General features: G+C 34.1%; 1 protein-coding gene across 2 annotated transcripts; it reads right to left on the bottom strand.

Annotated features, from left to right (window-relative positions):
• Window positions 1–3043: 3043 nt before the first annotated feature.
• On the bottom strand, window positions 3044–4823 carry LOC122080333 (two-component response regulator ORR3-like). 2 transcript variants are annotated; one of them, XM_042647285.1, is made up of 5 exons: window positions 4333–4823; window positions 4151–4221; window positions 3972–4058; window positions 3796–3866; window positions 3044–3638 (listed from the first exon to the last, which is right to left on the bottom strand). In XM_042647285.1, the coding sequence occupies exons 1-5, from the start codon at window positions 4436–4438 to the stop codon at window positions 3536–3538; spliced, it is 438 nt and encodes a 145-aa protein (XP_042503219.1). In that variant the 5' UTR covers window positions 4439–4823; the 3' UTR covers window positions 3044–3535. The 2 variants fall into 2 exon arrangements, with proteins under 2 accessions (XP_042503219.1, XP_042503220.1); XM_042647286.1 differs by having other exon boundaries at window positions 3972–4049.
• Window positions 4824–21144: the final 16321 nt, after the last annotated feature.

Below are 21144 nucleotides of genomic sequence, written 5' to 3'. Positions count from 1 at the left end.
ACGACGAGGCCAAGGAAGAATCCCAAATGAAAGAAACAAAATAACCTGCCACAAATGAAATATCAAAACCAAGGGGAGGAAAGAAACAGCTCGCAAAATGGAGCATTCATCAAAATGTAGAGGAAGGAATAAAGCCAACCACTAATTAATTTCCCCCATCTTTGGAGCTAAAGTAGTATCAGGTAAATCTTAAGCGATGACTCTGTCTAGAAATATAGACGACATGGTCATCAAAATCTTAATATTTTTTAAGACGCTTCTCAAATGCCTTAGAATCTTCAGAAGGTAGGCTGAAGGAGACTTCCTTCTATTACTTCTTTAATTTCTATAAAATTATAAATTATTGAACTTACAAAGTGCAAATAGTGCCACTTATGTAGCTAGATTTTTGAAATATTTAAGACCTTGATCTACATTTGAACTAAAGAATAGAAATAAGGTTGAAATCAAGGTTAAGGCATGGATAGCCACTTATCAATTGTTGCTTAGTTGGTTTTTTGCCACAATCTCCAATGAAATCCTTTCCTATGTTTGAAAGTTTCTAGAAATGTTTGGAAGAACTTAGACCAGATCAAATAAATACATCAAAGCTTAAGAAAAACCAACTAAAACTAGATAATGATAATCTCATAGAATAACTTATGACCTTTACGAAAATCTTTATTCATTTATCTTCAATTTCTATTGACTATTATAATTATTTACGCAATGCCATTGCCATCCCTCCCCTCTAGGGGTGTCAATTCGTGGCCTGACCTGACTAAATCGATCGGGACTGACCGTTTATAGACCGGCCCGGCCCGGACCGTTTATTAAATGTGTCGGGCTTGAGCCCGGCCCGTTTATAAATGGTCGGTCTCGATTTTGCTACTTGGACCGTCGGGCGCCTGACCGAGACCGACCGAATAATGCCCGACCGAGACCGGCCTATTGTGCACCGACTTGGCCCGACCTTTTAATGATTGTAGAATACCTATTTTACCCCCCAAATTAAAGAATAAAAACTAAAAAGTAAAAGACATGTTCACATTTTAAATAATGGTTATATTTGGTATCATTTATTGATTTATTGTCATTTTTTTGGGCTTGCATGAGTGGGCCGGAATATAAGAGCACATTTTAAAGAGGGCCCGTTTAAAAACCGGTTAAAGCTCGTTTAACATTAAACATGTCCGTAGCCCGGTTAAGGCCCGACTAAAGCCCGATTAAGGCCTGATTATAGCCCGAGACCGACCGAAGGAATATAAAGTGTACCATGCCCTCAATAACTAAGCCCGATTAGTTAAATGGGCGGACACGGTGTAGCCTTTGAAAGTCTTCAAGCCCGATTAAGCCCGACCAAAATCGAACCGGCCCGACCGATTGACACCCCTACTCCCCTCCCTTGCTATGATGCTTTCATAACTACCTTACTAGTTCAAGAAACATTCTCATCTTCCTTATTCCTCAATAGCTTCACTTCCCAATCTTAATATCAGTCAGTCTCTTACAAAAATCAATCATGATTGCTGATTGCTCATCCCCATGCAAATAAAAAATACAAGCTCTATTTGATTGTAAAATTTGCAAAAAAAAAGCCTTTTGTAATCATTATCCGACTTGATTTTCTTACTATCTCCAAATCAATCTATATTCGGTGATGAAATTTCATTCTATTTCGAAAGATAAAATTAAAATTATGTTAAGATCATCATTACTAGATTTGATAAGAAATTTAAATAGTTCATATGGTCATGTTGGATAATAATTAACACATTCCTTTTTAGGCTTGAAAATTTTCGCTTCCCATCCCATTTGTTTCCTTTTCAACTAAATGAAATCACAATGATCTAGCTTGTGTAGTGCTAGACTTGTCTATAAGAGATCTTGGTCATTGATTTCCTTGTTAAGTAAACTTGTTCTATTAAAAAGATAGAAAAAGTGAAAATGGGCAAAAGTAAGATTTTTTGGGGGGTAAAATGCAAATGTTTTAAATACCTGGAGTCCATCTTTAACAAAAAATGAGATATAGAGGATGATGTTGCTCACAAAATTAAAGTGGAATTGATGAAATGGAGAGGTGTGTTAGGAGTACTATGTGACAAAAGAATGCCTACTAAACTTAAGGAAAAATTCTACAGGACAGTGGTACGACCAATTATGACATATGGAGCGGAGTGTTGAGCAGTTAAGAAAAATGATTTGACTAAACTGAGTGTAGTTGAGATGAGAATGCTAAGAAGACTGTGGTAAGACCAGAGGAGATAGAGTAAGAATGAGTTGGGGTTGCACTAATCCAGGACATGCTCCATTAAAACCGATTGATGTGGTATGGCCATAAGCAACAAAGACCTATAGATTCCCCAGTAAGAAAGAGTGCACAGATTTATTTGGAGGAAATCAAAAAAAATAAGGATAGGCTTAAAATAACTATTAATTAAGTGATGAAAAAACGCATGCATATGACAGGGCTCAATTCTAATATGAGCATAGATAAAGTTTTGTGAATGACAAAATTCCAAATAGCAAACCCCATGTGAAGGAGGTCCTTATGATGCATCTTAATTTGATTTTTACTTTATTTGCTTCTCTTATTTTCTTTTCACTTATTTTTTCTTTTTCCTTATGATGCATTTCTTTGTGCTTCTTGATTTCTCTTTTTTTCATATTGGATCCATATAGCTAACCCCATTTAATTGGGATAAAGTTATATTTATATTGTTGTAATGCAAATGTTCTTTGAACAACTAAGATATTTTACATCTTCTCGCAAAGAATAATTGAAGGGAGAGAACCATGCTGGTTGACATAAGTATATGCTTAGACACTCAGAGTGGAAATACTGCCTCTACCCCTATCCCATTGGCCTGTAAGGCTGGTGTGTACCTACATCTGCAGGCAGGGTCCTTTTTCCCATAATTAAATCCTAGACGATGATCAGCCTGTATCATTCTCTCCCTTCCCTTTTGAAATGACCCCCATACCCTTACCCAATCCTCAGTTCCTCACCCTTAAATTATTTGTAAGAAAAAAATAAATTAAAAATTATTTAATGTTTTTACAGTTTCAGGAATCTAAATCCTTGATCTAGGAGACCCAATGGCTTACAAATACAGATGATATTTCTTTTTGGACTAAGTTTTTGGTGAAGAGGAATCTCCACACCCGGAGTCCCATCATTACCAAGGATTTGCAGGTGAAGGGTAGCCATGGATATGTAAAAGGAAAATTTTTACCTTTCTTTTCTTGGGTAAGCTAGCTTGGTCCATTGAAAGATTGAAAGGGAGAAATATGGCAGGAAAATGTAAAATCAGATCAACAAGATCTCAAGAACAAACCGTACATAACTAAAAGCATCCTCATATTACTCCTTTTTTTCATATGAAATTACCCTGTTACCCATTTTTAAGGTTTTTAACCCCCTCAACTCCCTTCCCAAAAACCCAAAAGAAAAAACCTGTTTTCCTTCTTGTATAACAGAGCTCCATCTACAAAATACCCAACAAAAAAAAGGGGGGGCCCTTCTGTTGCTTCAGCTTCAAATCTGTGTCCAATGTCAGCTAACCCTATTCATACGCACCATATTGTTATGCAACCGCGACACATCGGATTGCCTAAGAGGTTTCAGCAAGAACTCCTCTGCTCCTTCTTCCAAGCATCTGCTCATACACCAAAAATTTCAAACAAATCATAAATAATTCACAAATGAAGGGTATTTCTATACTTTCACACCCTGTTCATCTCTTTTTTTTTTTTTTTTTTTCCTGCTTCTTCTTCATCTCTTGTGAACAACTCAGTTTTACAAAGTCTCTTTACCTATTGATTCTGGTTGGAACGTTCTCAGAAGACATAATAACTACTGGGATTTCCCTCAGAGTTGATGATTCCTGCAACAACAAACCCAGAAACTAACCATTAATAATCAATCCAAAAGAACACAATCAAAGAATAACTAAACCCATCTTTTAATGATTTTTTTAATTTTTTATTACCTTTACTATCTTGAGAAGATCAAATCCTGTCATCTCTGGCATGCAGTAATCAGTGATTATCATGTTCACCTTTGGCTCCTGCAACTCCTACCCATAGGACATTCCCCTCAAAATCAGCTCCAAGATCACATTTTTAAGCACAAAAAAAAAAAAAAAGAGCTAAGATCTTTATTACAAACCTGACAATGTGAACTGTTTTTTCCCAAACCCAGTAACTCCAATGCTCTTTTTGCACTATCTGCAGTCGTTACTGCAACAAAAAAAAAAAGTATATAAACAGAGAATCAGATGAGTTCTCATGGCCTCTTTTTCTCTCTTCATTAAAGAAACCTATAGAGAGAGAGAGAGATCCATTATTTACCTCTGAAGGAAGAGCTTCTAAGCAACCTTTCAACCAACTTCCTATCAACAACACTATCATCCACAGCAAGTACATGTAGTTTCTCTCCAGACGTTGAAGCAGACATTTTTCTTCTTAATTTCCAGGCGAAACTGAAGAATACCCAGAAAGATAAAAAACCCACAAGACTTCCACTTTGAATCCTTCAGATCTTCAGAGTAGAAGAGGAAAAACACTTGTTGCCCTCAATCACATACAGGGCTCTTATTTAAAAAGACCAGCTTGAAATGCTTTGACTTATTGTACCTCTCTGTACAATCTATACTGTTTTTGGAAAAACCTTAGAATCGAATCTCCAACAGTAGCAAAGCTCAAGAACCGATGAACAAATTTTTTTTGATCTGATTCGACCCACAGATATTTCGGGCTGTGACAAATCTCTCCGGCCAGCAGAGGAATACAGAAAGAGAGAAAGAGAGAGACTTGGTGGTTTGATTTCAGATTTGAGAGAGAGAGAGCTGCATGTGTGTGAAAGAGGAAATGACATGAAATATAAGGAGGGGAAAAGTTGAAAGTCAACGACTAACTGACGGAAAGGGTCACAGTCATTAATTTTCAGAAGATCTTCTTCACATGGTACCGAGAAGATATCTTCTTCGTTTCCCAGAAATATCGATTCTCGCGATATCTGACAATTCACAGAAAATATATCCTTTTCTCCGATTCTCTCTCTATTTTACTGTGTCTTTCCAAATGGGGCGAAAAAAAAAAAAAAGAGAGAAATTCAGAAGCTTCTTGGTTTCCACCCACAGTGGGTTCAACAAATATTACCCGTATCATATGGGCAGTTTGTGAATCTTCTGGATCTCATTCACCCCCTCCCCACTCTTTTAATTTTCCCCTTAAGGTCCAGTTCTCTAGTTTTAAATGGTTTATGGTTAAAGGTAAATTTATTATTTGAATATTGAAATAAGAGAAAAGGTTTTCTCAAGCAATGACGTGTGGTAAAATGGTTTCGTATGTAGTACAGTAACAAGGTCATTTTATGTGAAGAGAGTAGAGAATGATAAGAAACAAAATTCTAACATACCCTCATTGGGGCTTAGAAAATCTTTGTCTTAACGTAATTACTTAACACTTATTGCCATAGTTAAAAGGTATTAGAATTAGGGATTGTATCAAATAAAACAAGATAATGGAGTCTTATTGCTTGTATCAATCCACATTTTGGATCAGTCATAGGGTCGATAAAAAAAATCTAAAAAAATCCAGAATATATAAAGCATAAAATCACTCAATTCCAATAAAAACAATCCTAATATCGCATGATATATTCATGATTAAAAAAAAAAAAAACGTGATCCAATAATGATAGGCAGAGAACAAATCTAAGTATTTGCAACATCTAAAAATTCACATTAAACACTGGCAAAAAAATATTGATCAAGGAAGAATAAGGATAGTTTGGGCCTGCTCAAATCTGAATTTTTTATCATTGAAATTCTAATTGGAGCCAATGGATATGTAGATCGTCCAAAAACAATAAAATTGGAAAAAACTTCAACTTGACTAGGGATAGAATGAGGGAGGATCCAGAGATTTAAAGTTCGAATGGAAGAAATTAGTTGAGTTGCAAGCTTTAATTAGGAATCAAGTTAGATAAGAAAATTTGAGAAAGAATCCAATCCCCACCAATCTGTTCAACTACACTAATATCACCCATGTATCTGTATTGGGTTTAGCCAATTCCAATACAAAACAACTGATACCCCCAATAGACCGATACAATACCACTTCTTCAGATCATACTTGTTAGCAAATAAAAAGTAACAATTATACAAAAAAAAAAATTTCAACTATCATATATTGATTTTTATTCGATAAGCCTTTAACATGGAAAGAGATGGAGCTTAAATGTGTTGTTGACCAACGAAAAAGTTATTAGAGTATGGGGTTCCTATATTAGCAAACTAGAAACAAATATTTGGTATACACGCCAATATATTTGTCATGTGGTCTGTTGGATGAGGTTAAAATTTGGTGGACCAGTAAACCTCTATGTTCTTTACTCACATGTCAAGTATAATCCAAAATAGAATATGCCAAGTGGCAAAACATTGCATTCAAAAATCAAAAGAGATCCATTAATGGTCAAAGTAGCAATAGATGGGCAGACCATGGCTCCTACGTTTGCACCCTTATGTCTGTCTTTCTCTTTTTTCTTATAAAATGACCTCTCTGGCCCATAGATTGAACAAAAAGGGGGCACTGATTAGGGCCTCTGTGTCTACTTCTGTCCCCTCTTAGTGAAAAGACACCATTGCCCTCCTTTTTCACCCCTCCCATGTGCCTTCTGCCCCTTTAACTTCTTGGACCAAGTGGTGTGCCTATCCCTTCCCCAATTTTGAAGAAAATAATGATACAATATTAATCTTGCCAATTAATCCATCAATTAGGACTATATGATTAATAAGAAGATACAATTCAATTGTCTACGATTAAAAAAAAAATGACCAAACAACATTACATTAACATTTGAATTTATTTACATGTGTTTTGGCCTAAATTAGTCATGGTAGATATTTTGATATGAATAGTTCTAAAACTAAAGAAACATCAAACATAATCATCATTCGAGGGGTTTTATATTTGATGAAAAATATTCAGGCCCCTATTACCTAGAAAATATATCATTTTTTGCAATGTGGAAGAAGGATGTTGTAATTTTTGGGTAGGGAATAATGTGGTAATTTTGTTTATTTGGTGGTATGGTATGGATTGACCACATGTCAAATTCCAGACAAAGATTTTAATATATACTCATCTATAGACTTAATTTCCTCTATATATCTATCCAATCCTGATAATTCAATGGTAATCCTTGATTTTTTGACACCTAATTTAGGCACTTTGCAGAGATTGAACTAAACTTGACAAATAAATAGAAGACATTAGAATCACATTTAAACAAAATTTCAACTCCACATGTAATTTTTTTTTTTTGTTGATAAAGACCACGCATGAATTACCACACGACAATTATTGGAGGGCATGTATTTCAACCATGACCATGTTCTTTTTTTTAATTATTATAATTATTACTCATTTATTTATTTGGAGGGGGTGTGCTCAGCATACTCCGATATAAACTTTTTTTTTTTTTGATAAATCATGGTATCATTCTATAACCCGACCCGAGCTACCCGACAAGAAACGGGGCAACTGGACAAACCCATATCGTTTGTTATTTTAAAAGAGATTACCCAAAAAAGCGCGAGAAATTAAAAATCTCGGGATTTTATGGTGTCCTATCAGGGTCAAGATGACAATGTCATGATGTGACGGCGTCAACTTTGTGCCGTCGTTTTCCGTCTCCTTTTGTTCCTCTCCCAATGCTCCGCCTATAAACGGAGGCGAAAACGGACGTCATCGTCCTCTTTCGGCTTTCCACACGACTGGAAGAGAGATGATCAGATATGAGAGATTCTGAAAAGACGATGAGGACACTTGGTAACCGTCCGATTCAATATCTGATCATACAACCTGTCCTTATCTCGAGATCTATCCACGTCACATCACAAAGGAGATCTCATATCGTCATGTAGGTACCACAAGTCAATGATAAATAGGAATAAAATAAAAAAGAATATGGTTTGACAATTTTTGGAAAGATTTTTTTTTCTATTTTTTCACTAATACCGGAGATGGTGTGAGTTCATCCCCCCCTTGCCTCTTTTGGTCTTCATCTTAGGGAACAGAGATTCCTTAAGAGTGGAGATAAGATCCAGTACTGTCTTAACCAGACCATAAATTTTGGTTATGACCAATAGGGTTGTGACACATCAGCGTGAGTGAAGAGTTACACCCAATAGCCTTTTGCCATGTGGATGATAGATGGGTGCAACTCTACGCCATGTCAACCTTTGCTGTAGTAATATCGATCTACAATGTCAACCCTCACATAATAGAAAACCATTTGACAATGGAGGTTTCAAAGCCCCTAATTATATAATTTTCTATTTTTTTTTTCATAAATTATTATTTTAAGGGAAAACCAAAAATAGAATCCACATTGTACTCAACCAGTAGAACATTAAAATTGATACACTAATCATAGTTATTAAACATGGAAGAGGGTCTGACTTTATGAATTCACTATAAATTATCAAAGATTTGAAAGTGAGACAAGTCTACCCACCTTGGTTGACAATTGGAATTGAGTCAACTAAGTTTTATTTAACAAAATCTTTGGTCTAACATATAACCAACTCATCTTATAAATCACATCCTATGTTAATTGATCAAAAATATTTTTTTATGAACAATATGAGATCAACAAACTATTATTTAGAGAAAGAGAAAGAAGATTGGTTTGCCCAGGAGAAGTATAAGATTTACAATGAAAATAGGTAGCTAATATATTCTAAATTCTAGATTCATACCTCCTCTTAAACAAGAGAAAGATGCATGAAATCATTTGAATTTTATTCATAGATATTCATGATATGCTCCATATAGTAACTAAGTTCATGAATCCACCAAACTCTAGACAAATTCAGAATAGAAGCTCTTCTGGTTGACACATAAGGTCTCCCTGCTAAAGCACCCGAAAGGAGAAAAAAAATGATACACTATTAAAACAATGTCAAAGGGATAAAATGCGAATAACAAGAAAACAAGTAGTTCAATCCGGTGAGGTAGAAGAGCCATTTTGCAACTATAATAGATTGCTCAAAATCTTTGATGAAAACACCATGCCACCACAAGAAGTATTAACCTTCCAAGCACCACTTATTTGAATAATAAGGTGGTCCTTAGAAAACTTAATAAATATATTAGCTATAGAAATTGGGTTAATAAGGGAAAAAATTTGGCTACTACCCCGGTTGCAGTTACTGGCTTCAAATTTTGCTGGCAGTTAAAGAAATGGAATAATTCACTTCACCCTAGGGTTCACAAATACCTTCCTAGGTTTTAGTATTTTCCAAAATGGCATTTAAGATTCTCTTTCTTTAGCCACCATAAGGGTTGTAGCTACTTGGCTGTAACCTGGGCAACAACTAAATTTTGTTCCTTATTGAGATACTTAGCATGGTCCCTACAAATACCCATTTTACCTTCTTAATGAATGAGAAAAATAATGTATAACAGACACTAAAGAAGGATTAGAATGGTTAAAAACACATTAATTTTGGGCCTTTGAAAGATAACATAGTAGAGTAATCCATTGCAATTTAGCATCACTTGGATCTAAGAACAAAATCAGAAAGTTTCAAAAGCTGTTGAACAAAAGTTGTCGTGCTATTGCCTAACTAAGCCTTAGCATTTAAACGAAAAGAAGAGACCATCTAACATGAAGAGGCAAAATCACATTGAAAACGAGCATGGACCACAATTTCCTCAGCTCTAAAGCAAAGAAGACAAATAGGATCCAAAAAACATATGTCTATGGAGCAATGAATCTTCCAAGCAAGGGAACTAGAACAACTCTCCACAAAAAAATGATTTTAAGTTTAGGCAAAATATTCAACTAGCATAAATTTTTCTGAAGAGTGTTATCCCTAGAGTAGGTATTTGGAAAAGACATAAGATCCTGAAAAGCTAAATGGAAAGCAAATTTTACGGTAAAATTCCCATTGGAAGAAAATTATACAACCAAGTATTAGAAGTAAGAGATACACCCGAAGGAATATTAAATTAGCTTGAGCTTTGAAAAGTTAGAATTAGCAAGGCTTTCATTCCAATGAAAGAACTTTATTTAGGTAACTACAAGCCCATGTTGAAATGTTAGGTTCAGCATAAATTAAGTTGGCCAAGTGGCAAACAAATCATTCCAAAAATAAATAAAAAAAAGTAATAAGAGGGCACATGCAAATGCTCAAACCATAAGCTATATAGAATATGCATGCCAAGACATGGGAGCTGAGGTTAAATTTGTAATTCAATACATTCCTAGTCAATTATTTTCTTGACATGCAATTGTCAAAATTGCCATATCATTGTTCCTTCTGGCAACTAGGTGTGTAGTATGTTAAGAGAAATCCTCTAAATTATACAGGATAAGAAAATGTTTGTCGCTTTTTTTTTTTTTTTCTTAAGATTTGAAAAGAAAAGTAAATCATTTTTATTAAGTCATTAAGCTAGATACTATAAATAGTAAGGGTGTCAATTCTTAAACTGACTAAAACCTTAATAAGTCATTGAGCTAAATACTACAAATAGTACATAGGGATGTCAATTCTTAGACCGGCTAAAACCTGAGACGAGCCAACCATTTAATTAGTGGATTGGTTTTGGTCCGAGGATTGTAGGTTGATTAATTAATCAGTTTGTCTTAGCCCAACATGATAAGACCAACTGATTGGAGTAAGTTTCCGAAGGCCATGGTGATCCATTCACCATGAGTGCTTTAAATGCACATTTGGGTATCATGAAGGTTCTTTGAGAAAGGTACTAAAATCTTATAGGGATTTGTGGACCCTAGAATGGAGTGGTTAACTTCACAGATCAAATCTTATTTATTAAATACAACATTTGGGCATTCAAACCATTCCATGAGGAACTTGGGGCACCTGTTGTATCACAGACGTTGTACCTCTTAAGGAAATTAACACTTGAAAAAGCTAGTGAGCACATGTTGATTTGTAGTCCCTCGAATAAAATTTGCATGGAATACATAGCACTCATTTGGTTTCAAAACCAGAGAGAGAGAGATTTATATTCTTTCCTCCCTCCTGCTTTATTTATAGATTTAGGAATATTAAAAACCATGGACCACTCAACTTGCCAAGTAGTGAAATCCTATTGTGTGATTCTACTTAATTATCCTATTTTTCATCTTTTAGATTAGGATTTTTTTTCTTTTGGTAACCCAGATTAGGTATTTTATTTTTAACACTTCCTGAGGTGTCAAATAATGTGCAATCTTACTTTAAATCTCGCCTAGTAATAGTTTACTTATGATTTAGTCTCTTCATTTTATTATATTTCATAATGGCAGACTTATAAATATGAAATTAATAACTGTCATCATAATCCTAGTCCATCAAAATAGCTTAAGTAGATAATGTGTAATCTTATTTCAAGTCCCCATTTCCCATAGTAATAGTTTACTTACGATTTAATCCCTCCATTTATACAATAATATTTCGTACAATGGAATTATAGACATAAAATTACTTACTGTCACAATCCTAGTCCGTCGAAATAGCTTAACTAGATAGTCAACCGAAAGAAAAAAAAAAAGGCTTAGATAGAGAATCTAGATCATTGACTGGACATAAAATCAATTTCAAAAAACCTTATAAAATAAATAATAAATAGTAAAATTTTATTTTCCTGTAAACTATTTACATAACATGTCAACGAGCTTGGAATTTTCGTTCAATCATAAAGTATCTCTCTCAATATGTTTATTCTATTCGGGAAGTAGATTCCTTATTGAATATCTCTTCTATTTATAGACAAATATCATAAATCTAGTGCACTAACATAATCCATTATTATACCAAAATTCTAATTATTTGATTGTAAAGGTTAGGACATCTTTAGTTTGAGGAAAATTTAAGTCATTAATGAAAAATTTATTCTTAAACATTTAAGATTCTCATGAAATCCAATTTGATGTACATAATCATGAACACTTGCATTTGTGTTCGGAATCATCATTTTCATAAACATACAATGTGAAAACATATGAATAAAGTGTCTGGATCTATCCTTAGTTGTGAATAATTTAAGGTGCAACCTTTAGAACGATACTATACTCAATTCAATTAATGAAATTTGATTTATTATTAATCTATTTAAATTTAATTTAATGAACAAAAGTCCAAACAGTAAGTAGACTCAAACTAGTTTTTATTAAGATCCCCTCTATCTCCCACCCCCGCCCATAGTTAGCAAATTCGGATTCGGGAATTATTCGGACGGAGAATTATTCGGAATAATTCGGACGATTAATTTAAGGATTCGGTCAAAAAATCTTATTGGGTTTTTTTTTTTTTTTTTTTTTTTTTTTTTTTTTTAAATAATGTTTAAATGGACCGAATAATTCGGTTTAATTCGGATTCGGTCCGAATTATTCGCGATTTATATTCACTTTTGAAAAAATCGCGAATTTTAAAGAATTTTATTTTTAATTCGGATTCGATCCGAATTTTTGATAAAATTTGGAAAAATTCGGTTAGGCCGAATTGATAACACTGCCCCCGCCACCCCACTCCAAAAAAAAAAAAAAAAAATCTTTTCCTACTGCAATAGATAAAATTACAACCAAAAGGAGAAACAACTGAAGAAGAGCAGGTCAAAGCTTCCAAGCAGTGAATAACCATTAATTTCTCCCTAGTACCTAGGGTTATTGGTGGGCCAGGCCAGCTTGAAGGGTTTAGAGGGACGTAGTTAAACGTGTTTTAAACAAGAGAGTAATGCTGTTCCATTTTTTTTTTCCTAGAGGAATAATATTATTCCATTTTTATTATTTTCTTATAATAGAGATTATGGCCATGTGATGCTTTGGTGCAGCCCAAATTTTAGTGATCATTTGGATCTCAATGGTGTTTCCTATTTATTTATCAAGTTTGAGTTCAACCTGACTACAATATATGTCAAAATAAAATAACAAAAAATATTTAAAAATAATATTTTTTGAATTATCACTATAATATTAAAAAAACAAAGTGAAAGAATACAATATTTCTCAAATTTGGCATATGACACCAATAAATAGTGTCCTTTTCCCTTTTTTGGTTTGGATTAGCCCATTTGGCATACATTTGATGTAGTGAAAATTGATACGAGATTCTTTTTTCTAATCAAACATAGAATCATATTATTACTTGAAAAGACAGGTATCTACCTAAAGGAAGGTCGCGATTTACAATGAAAGGATTTGGCTTTAACCACCACACAGAAGACAACTTCAAGATATAAACTCATCTAGCAAAATTACAAGCTTCACTATTAAAGGAGTGAGGAATAACCTAGAAAGCTACATGAGAAAACATAGACCTAAGAGAGAGAATGAAATCTAAGGATTTTGAAAAAGAATCTAAGAAAGATACTAATGATTTTAGAGTCTGGAAAAAATAGTAACGAAACCAAGTTGGTGACTTCGCTCTAACTGTAGCCCATCTTCAAGTGCCTCAATTTTCATTGAAGTCACAAAATAACTCTAGACAGACTAACATTTAGCAACTACAAGCCACCTTTACTATCTTTGATAAAGACTCTCTTGCCACCAAGAAAATTATGAGATTTCCAAGCATCATCCATAAATATGTTAAAATGATGGGTTAGAATGTTGAAAAACAAAAGAGTTCCTCACTTTCAAGATTTGTCAAATTAGATATATCCATTGAATGATGACATCATTTTTAACTGAGAAATTTCGATAGTAAAACAAGAATTAAGTGAACACCTCTTTATCAGAATTACCTTGATTAGTCCGACCTAAAAATAAAAACCAACCAATAACTAGCCACAAATTTACAATGAAACAATGCGTACATTACATATTCCTCAAATTTAAGACAAAGAAAATAGAAGATCTAAAACTAAATTAGGTTAAATAGCTAAAGCATTCATACAAAATCTCCTTATAAAATGTTTCAATTTTGGTAACGAGGGCAATTTCCAAAGGTTAATGCCAAAAGAGAGGGTTGAAATCGTCTGCAATTCCAATCTCGTACAATTCCATGCAATACCACCTTTAGGTGGTGACACGTGTATTGATATTAATACAATGGTCCAGATCTGCTACAATTAATAAAATATTAAATCAGTGAAGAAACATTTAAATCAGATCTGGACCATTGCATTGGAATCAATACACGTGTCACCCCCTAAAGGTGGTATTACACAAAATTATACGAGATTAGAATTGCAGACGATTTTTTTCCCAAAAGAGATCATATACATACCAAGAACTTCTATGAGGATTGGAAAGAACTTTTCTGACAAAATGAAGTGATGGGCAGTTTTGACTGAGAAAACCCCCTTCCTAGAGTGTCTCCAGATCCAATAACCAATAGAATAGGACAAACTATGGGGAGTGCAAGGACAAGTGGAAATATTCCATTGGACAAGATCATGGTTAATTACATCAGACAAGGTAGCCAAACCCCCACCCTAGGGCCTATCTATATACATTGGTGATATGCTCCCCCCAAATATATATATATATATATATATCAATCACTTCAATCAATTATATAAATGGCATATAGGACAATGTTCTTTGCATGTCATTACTAAGAATCCTTTCCTGTTATCCAACATCCATCCACGTGGATTGCTAATTTGAGAATCTAGTTATTGGATGGATTTGGGATCTTGGTATTCTACCTAAAAATTATTAATAATTAGATGACCTATTTCAACCTCTATCATGTATGGATTTCTCTCTATTTGATTTTTTTAGTTAGTTGTTAGTTGATTTTTCAATTGTTCATATTGATGTATTTATATTGAATTCACTTCTTATATCTTTTAAACCTTTTTTTAAATCCTTGAGGATACAGGGATATCCGATAAATATGACATTTTAATCATAGGATTGATTTTCTTAAAATCATGATGACGAGTATTTGTTCATTATGGTCCATCAACATCGTACAATAAGAGAGAAGAGATATATGGAAGAGAGAGGGGTAATGTCAGGACCGCCTCTTCTTTCTCCGAACGATAAAGGAAAATTTTATTCTCTAATCATATACAGATGATGATATGGATAATATGTTCACCAAATTTATATGCCAAAATATTATGGACAAAATTTCATCCCTAAACTATTATGGGCATGTTTTATGTCTGACACCAATCAAGACTTAATCCACATTACCCAACATTGTTTATGAACTAAAAGGAAAACTCATATTAAATCAAGTTGGGCTGTAACTTAATAAGACCCAACTAGACCCTTAGATGCTGATGACAGCCACAGCCACAAATCCACATACAGGTAACAACAAGTCTCAAGATCAACAAGAGCTGTCAAGATTCAGCTAATTGGTTCTTTTGACACAAAGAAAACTTAGAAAGTTGTTTTAGTTGTTCCCTCACGTGGGCAATTGGTAGGCATTTATAGGGAACATGAACAAAAGAACAAGGGAGGCTGACCTAGGAGTGCATCCCATGAGACATTAGGGACCAAGGCTGGTGAGAGAATAAGAACTAACTAATGGCCTTTCGTGGGTTCAACTAAAGAAAACTAAATTGCCTCAATCAATAATAAAATACCATTATCTGGGGATGAGTTGATTTAGCAATAGGGATGAACTCTTGAGAACCAATATTAATCTTCCATATGTAGTAGTCTAATAGGATCTAGGTTAAGGACCATCCTTTAAGGCTACAATGGAAAGAAATGAGATGCCAGCTTTGATTTATGAATCAGACTTCAGAATCTAGGTTAGTGTGAATGGTGATCAGGATGTGGTTTCTTAATTATTTGTAATGTTTTTTGTTCCATGCATGTCTGTATTATTTGAGAGAGAGAGAGAGAGAGAGAGAGAGAGAGAGAGAATAGAGGGAATACTAATGAAACACCCTATCTACAATGGAAAGAAATGAGATGCCAGCTTTGATTTATGAATCAGACTTCAGAATCTAGGTTAGTGTGAATGGTGATCAGGATGTGGTTTCTTAATTATTTGTAATGTTATTTGTTCCATGCATGTCTGTATTATTTGAGAGAGAGAGAGAGAGAGAGAGAGAGAATAGATAGGGTGTTTCATTAGTATTCCCTCTATTCTCTCTCTCTCTCTCTCTCTCTCTATATATATATATATGGAAAAGGCTGAGGCATTCTAACAAGTTACTTGGGAATAAGGTATACTAACGAATATTGATCGATCGATTGGACAAGATGAATATTTGCCCTTTATTTAATGAATTGGAATACAACACGTATCCAACCTCAAAATAATATGTATAAAAACCTTGGCCCTTAACATGTCAACATTCAGTGCTCTCAGTTCTCTCTCTCTCTCTCTCTCTCTCTCCAACCAGTGCTATAGAGGAGTCTGATCTCTTTCTCTACCCCTCTCTGTTCATGTTGTTCAAAGAAAATCTTCACGGATTAATTAAATGAAAACATGCCAATTACTAAGTAGAGCACATGTGACAATCATGGTTAGATAACAAAAGTATGAAATAAATCACCAGAGCATAGTTGTGTACAAACCAAAAAATTTGGATACTATGAATTGACTACAGCACTTTTGGAGTTTGGATCCTCCACGCTTATTGTAGAAATATTTTCTATACACCCACTTTAAATATTACAAACTACCACTTGATATATTGGATGAGACTGAAACTTAGTAGATAAGTAGATCCCTAGGCTCATTGCTCACATGACAAAGAATATCTTTTTCTGAGACCATGGGAGAGTACGTAGTATGGATCCCATGGGTGGTAAGTGAGAGGCTGTACATAAGAAATCTGTACACATGCATCATACTTTTTTTTATTGTCCTTTTTTTTAGTTAGACTCTGAAATTTGACATGTGACTAATTCATACCATAAACTCACATGGAAAAAGAATAGGGAAAAATTCCTACATGTTGGAACCATTCTCAGCCATAGTAGAACAAACCTAAGATGGTAGTCCAAGTCCTATTGCAATGTTGCTTGTTGGCTTTGAACAAAGTTTTTTTGTTCTTCTTTGTTTTGTTTGTAGTTTTATATTATGGTAATGGTAATACTATCAGATTTTAATAGGTTTCTTTTTCGGTTTCGGCCCAAGACTGGACCGGTTGAAGACTAACAATATTAAACTGTCAACCGCAACAAAATCAATTGTAATTTTGATATTAGAGACCAAAACTCTTAGTGATCAGCTTTGGTCCCATGCCAATTTTCAGCCCGATCAAAATTGATAAAGACTAACTGATTGACACCTGATGAGCACATTTATGTGTGAAATCTAGGGTAGTAAAATATATATTTTACATATTTAGAATGGAGCTACCTTGAGTTTTACTCTCTTTTTGCAGACTTTATATTTTCAAGGCCTTAAGGACTATCGGGCACTATATATTCAATTTTACACGTAAAGAGGTCCTATTTGTTTTCATGGTTGTGAAGAGGACGAAATTCTGAGAAAGATGGACGTGTTCAATTAAAAGTACACATTCGTTTGGTCAATCGTACAAGTGATTATTCTTTTCGGGCTAGAAAAAGAATAATGGATCAGAACTTAACCAAGATGCAGAATCAGCCAGTCTGCAGTTGTCCCAAGGGTATAAGGAATATTTCAAGTGCCAACAAGGATCGATGGACTACACCCTTAAGTGATTGAAGATTCGTTTTTGGTAACAATTACCTAACGTAGTTGGTGAATTATGGTGTGCAAAATCCCTCTCTTATTAAGAGGTCTCAAGTTCGAACCTTTTAACTGCCATTTTGTTGAAGTTTTTTTTTTTAGAAAGAAGTTTTTTTTTTTAGAAAATTTTCTCTCTCCTACTCATTACTTAAATGAGGTTGGACAAGATGGTTAGGAAAAAAAATAAAGACAAGGGCATGGATGGAATTTTTCATTGAAATAGAATATTGTTCAAATCCAAGCAAGAAAAATGGGGGACAAGATGGTTAGGAAAGAAGAAAAAAAAAAAGACAAGGGCATGGATGGAATTTTTCATTAAAATAGAATATTGTCCAAATCCAAGCAAGAAAAATGGGCCAAGGGAGGTTTCTTGCGCAAGAAGAGAGAGAAAAATAGAAAAATGAAAAAAAAAAGGAAAAAAAAGGCAAGAAAAATCGTGGGAGATCTCTCACCACACGTTTTCTCTCTTCTCTCTCCTCCACCTCATCAACAAAATAAAAAAAAAATTATTTTTTTTAGAAACTAAAATCGTTAGCTTCCCTCTCCATTCTCTATATAATAGAATTAACACAAGGGGAGGAGACACTTCATTCTTCTTCTAAGGTTTTTTTTTTTAGTTGTTCTATCTCTTTCTCTAGTTTTCTCTTTCTCTAGCTCTAGTTCTAGGTTTATGCTTTAAACACTTTTGTAAGTACTTTTTATTCAATTAATGCAAACACTTTTGCTTTTGATTCAGTATTTTATTTTTATTGTTTAAGCAATTGAAGTTGTAATTTTCAAGTTCTAGTTTTAAGCTTAGTTCTAGGTGACAAGAACAAGTTATGGAGCATGTCTTTCAAGTTCAATTTTTTTTTCCAGATTTGTTTTCTCTAGTACTAGAAATTTCAGATCTAGTTTTTAATATTGGTAGTATCTCAAATCGATCAAGTTTTCAGTTCAAGGGTTGAAGTTCAAATAAGTAGGCTCTTTCAGTAGTTTTCTCACCCCCTCTCATTCCCTCTTCTGACTACCCTTTCTTTCTTAATTTAGGATTTTAATTTCAGTCATTACATTGTTGCTTTCCCTTTCCCCCAAGGTTCATGGCTAGTGTATGTGTTGGTTTTGCCCCTTGTAACCATATAACTATTTTTTTATTGTTTTTTATTTTAATTGCCTCCCTTTCCCTAAAACCAAGTAGAGTAACTCTTGTAAGAGTGACTATCTGGTCAAGTAGGGAAGCTCATATTATAATGCATCCCTTGGGCTAAGTAGAGAAACCTTATTGTGAGTCTCTCTCTAGCTTTATCCCCTTTCTTTTACTTTATTTTTATTTCAGCATTTTTTTTCCTTCATTGTTTTTTAATTGCGTGGGGTGTTTATTTTCAGTTATTTATTTATTTAATTTTAATTACGTGGCTTGCGTATTTAAATTCTTAAATGACGAATGGTTAGAACATTATTTTAGATACATATGTTTAGGACGGTAGTAAGAATTAGATCACAACTATTAATCGGTTCACTTTTGTATTATTAAAAAAAAATAAATAAATAAAGTAACTACTCTCTCTGTGTTCGACCCGTATCTACAGTGATCCGTACGCTTGCAGTTACATTTTAAAATCTCAAACAACACCACTGACCTCCTTGAATCCATGATTCTAAATCTTGGATTTCAATCAGGTTTCAACCTTGGTTGAAATCGAAATTTAGATTGAAATTTTTGAAATCTGGTCAAAATCAAAATTTTTTTTTTTCTAGACTATTTGCTAGAACTAAAATTTGTCGAAATTAAGGTCAAAATTATCAAAACCTGTGAAATTTCTGAGATTTAAAACTATGATTACATCCATATGGAAGAAAAACTCATTTTGAAGAGATTAATCCAAAGGAGATGGAAATGTTCTTCAAGTAAATTAGAACTTGATCTAAATCCCTTTTTTGACAAGCTTTTACGTCAAACTTGTGATTGATGTGTTTTCATATGGATTTAAACAGTTGTTTGACATTTTCTCGATAGTTAAATCCCTTAATAGATTCTTCTAAAATCAATGAGAAAACCATGAAATAGGTTCCATTGTGCCGGCGCATGACCCCATCTAAGATCTAATCAGACTCCACCGGTCGTAATCATATTGCGATCAACCTAAGTTTCTCCAATCATTGATAATTTTGAATTAAATGAAAGTAAATACTCCAAGTGCTTTTTTCCTTTTCTTTTGGTCATGTTTTAGTTCACAAATGCAACAAAATTATAACACTAGCAAACATGTATGGTCATGTGATAGAAGAAATACCTTAAACACTAATTTAAAGTGATAATAAATTACAAAAGCACCACTAGATTCTTTCACAGTGAAATGACATACCTGTAATTTGTGAAAATTTTTAACTCATTCACATGCTTGTTTCAAATTCAAATTTTGACAAACATTAAGGGCATTAAGTCATCCATGGACTCACTTGCATGCATTCAAATTATGCTACATAAATTTCATAAAAGTTAAAAAAAGAAGAGACCGAGTTTTCCCAAGGGTCAATTCACTGTGGCCTATAACAGCCTCAGACAATAGGAGAGGATAGAGAGGGGTTCTATCGTTTAGCAGAAAATATCCTCCAACACTAACAATCCTCCAACGACTCATCCAAAGGCTGAGAGGACTTAGACACACATCCCCAAGTGTTGGCAGGTGCCGAAATGCATGTCCAAACCCTACCAACCCTTGAATGGTTGTTGGAGGGTCGTTGGAGAGGAGCAGGATACATGTTTAGCCACTGGGAATGAAAACTGTCCAAAAAAAAAAAAATTATGATCTATAACAAGAAAGTGTGAACTCTTTAGCATTGCATGAAGCATTCACAAAGCATTAGTTGCTGAATACATTACAATTTTTTCCCCCACCTTTTGAAGTCTTTTGCAAAGGATTCCTTTTTGGTGGATGGGAACAATTTTTGCCAAATGGCATTTTCATATTAGGCTCAAATTTGTGGATGTGCAAGCCAAGTCCCATACTCCTTTACCAAAGAGGAAAAAAATCCCATACTTAGCATCAAATTTTACTGAAAAGGTGAACAGAGTATCCATAGACAAATGGATATGTCATTACAAATTTTGTGGATGGGGGAGAGTATTCCATATCATATGATTGTGAGAGCCATACACTAACATAAGTTCCACCGCTATGCTTGATTCATCCAAGGTAACAAAGGGTAAAAAACTGACCCTTTTCCCTGCGCCCCCACGCGCCCCCCTCTCTCCCCCACCCCCCCCCCCCCCCCAAAAAAAAAAAAAAACAAACCGTCCCTATTCCTTTTTTTCTTAGTATACATACACATGACAACCCTTTATTTATATTTGAGTGTAACGCTTATGTGCTCATCTTCTTGTTTTGAGATTCAGGGAATAACTCAGAATTGTTTTGGTATAAAATTGAATGTAATTTTCAAGAAAAAAAAAAGTATTTGAGAGAGACATAAATTAATGATCGTGTCATTATGAGTTTTATCTTATTATTATTATTATTATTAT

This window comes from Macadamia integrifolia, chromosome 5 (genome assembly GCF_013358625.1).
Source record: "Macadamia integrifolia cultivar HAES 741 chromosome 5, SCU_Mint_v3, whole genome shotgun sequence".
Taxonomy (NCBI): Eukaryota; Viridiplantae; Streptophyta; class Magnoliopsida; order Proteales; family Proteaceae; genus Macadamia; species Macadamia integrifolia.
The sequence above is the reverse complement of the archived record's forward strand: the minus strand, read 5'-3'. Positions and strand labels throughout refer to the sequence as shown.